The sequence below is a fragment of the Sinocyclocheilus anshuiensis genome, unplaced genomic scaffold (genome assembly GCF_001515605.1).
Source record: "Sinocyclocheilus anshuiensis isolate Anshui unplaced genomic scaffold, SAMN03320099.WGS_v1.1 scaffold1005, whole genome shotgun sequence".
NCBI lineage: Eukaryota > Metazoa > Chordata > Actinopteri > Cypriniformes > Cyprinidae > Sinocyclocheilus > Sinocyclocheilus anshuiensis.
In genome coordinates, this window is record NW_015555810.1 from 632,298 (window position 1) to 634,644 (window position 2,347).

The following is a 2,347-nucleotide window of genomic DNA, read 5'->3' on the forward strand; positions in this document are numbered from 1 at the left end:
AAAAAAAAAAAAAAAAGTTGATGGCCCCCATTGACTTCCCTAGTATTTTTTTCCGTACTGTGGAAGTCAATGGGGACCACCAACTGTTTGGTTACCCACATTCTTCAAAATATCTTCTTTTGTGTTCAACAGAAAAAAGAAACTCTTTTGGAATAAGAGTGAGATGCCAGAATTCTTTTTTGGGTGAACTTTCCCTTTAATGTTATGCCACATCATTATTATCCATACATTAGCAAAGATCAGTGTAAAACATGAATGGCGAGAGCACCTCATAAACCAGATACACCTTGGCGCCCACATAGATGCCCATTCGGGTCACAGCGCGGATCGCTGCATTCATACCTGCAGAATTATATAGCATTTTATTAATCACACACAACGCTTAGTATTCAGATGTTTATATAGATGATCACTTCCCACATTAATTCAGATTATTACACGGCTCTGTGGAATACTTGATACTGATTGGTCAGCCGTGACATTCCAGTCACACCACTTATTACACAACATTTCACCACAAAAATAATTAAGGCAATACAAGAATTAAGACGAAAATGTTTTAAAACCTTACCAGTTTGTTAGTTCTCTTATAATCCATTAGAGCGTACAAAACAATCGTAGCAAAATGGCAGCAGCTGCGTTTATATGAAACGAGAGCGAGTCCGCGATACCAGGATGACACAATTAAATAATTGTACACCATTTTGAATCGAGTTTTAATATTTTATTAGCTAAACAAACACAAAGCTTCCAGCAAGAAAAAATAGTTCAAGCAAGAGTACAGCGCCGACTGCTGTTACCTGGATGAGCCTGTGTTATCAGCTTTTACCGGTTGTTATCGAGGGATAACATACCTCGGAATGTCGCGATTGACCAATCAGAATCAAGTATTCCACAGAGCCGTGTAATAATCGGAGATAACAACCGGCTGAATGTACATTATCCCTTACTTAATGAATGCTGCATTTTCAGTTTATGGCTTTTAATATAGTGCAAATTAATAATCTGATGCCATGTAAAGAAAATGTCCAGGTCTATTACCGTTTTTTTCTGTATTTTGGTCAAATAAACATGAACTTTTATTTCAGTTAATGTTTATTTTATTTCAAGTAATGATTTTTTTCATGTAAATAATGTCAATAGCAAATAATTAACAATAATAATAATACTAAATAAATAAAAATGCAAAACATTTAAATATAATTCATAGAATTTCTTATTTTGAAATATGATCTGCACATGTTCTTGCCCACCTACTGACATAAGCTGTAGAGGTTTATATGGCCTATTTACATAGATCTACTTTTCTAGTAATTTACTAAATTTCAGACAAATTATTGACCGCGGAGGTTCAAACGGAAACGTTCAATACATGATGAAATAATAATAAGATAAAATAAATGCATCTGAAAGAAAGGCTATAGGCTAGCTGACCAGGAGGCAGTGAAGGTCAGTTTTTAGGTCATTTCAGTCATATATGGATTCCTGTTTATTGGTCATCATATAAACCTCCTTTTGCATTTCGTTGCCATCGCATGAACAAACGTGGCTGCCTACATCATCTACATAAACACATCTTTTATTAGTTCGCATGCATGTTCAGAATCAGAGGCCCCGCGTCAGCTGCAGCTTCACCTTGCGCGTCTCCTCCGCTCGTTAGCGCGGCGATCGCTCTGCCTGAGCCCGTCATCCGCAACTTCTCCAGCCCCGCAGAACTCATGCTGTCTTCCGACGATCCGCTTCTGCGAGATAGCAGTATGAGGTTACCGTGCTGCTGTAGACTATCCGTCCGGAGAGGATCGGTTACACCGCGTCTGTTGCGCCGAATGGCCTTCCGCGCAGACGCTGTGAGTTCTGTCTTGAGCGCGCAGACGTCAACGCCCACTGTAAACACTGTACTGTACTTCACTGTCCAGCAGCTTCCTTGCAGTGCTGGAAAGCCACAACCCAGCTAAAAACATGCCCTATAGTCCTAAATATGTCATGCATAGATTTGTAATACTTTCAGAAATACGTTTTCATACATTACAAGGACCGCTAGCGCTAGCAATCCTAAGTTTTAATGTATGAAAACTTATTTCTACAATTTTATGAAAGTTATGAAAGTTATGAAAATTCTCGGTTAATGCCAACGTTCCATTTTATCGTTTTGCAAACATTATGTGAACGTTTTTTCTGAACATTCCAAAACAAGTAGAAACGCTTAAATATGTTAGATCAGGGCTATTCAGTTAGATTCATCTGAGGGCCGGATTATTGAATTGAAAAATTGAAGGGGGCCAAGGGTGAGGGGCCCGTCCCGATCTCTTTCCGGGGGCCTATGAAATTAGAAATTAAATTAAAATGC

The 2,347-nt window shown here is 38.6% G+C and overlaps 1 protein-coding gene across 1 annotated transcript in view; it reads right to left on the minus strand.

Annotated features, from left to right (window-relative positions):
- Positions 1–1,868, minus strand: part of pfkla (phosphofructokinase, liver a) — a 27,719-nt gene extending 25,851 nt beyond the window's left edge. The window contains exons 1-2 of the mRNA XM_016469375.1: positions 1,636–1,868; positions 269–342 (exon numbers count right to left, since the gene is read on the minus strand). Of these exons, the coding sequence (XP_016324861.1) occupies positions 269–342; positions 1,636–1,720 (159 nt within the window). The 5' untranslated portion in view covers positions 1,721–1,868. The remainder of the gene's footprint in view (positions 1–268; positions 343–1,635) is intronic.
- Between the last annotated feature and the right edge of the window lie 479 nt (positions 1,869–2,347).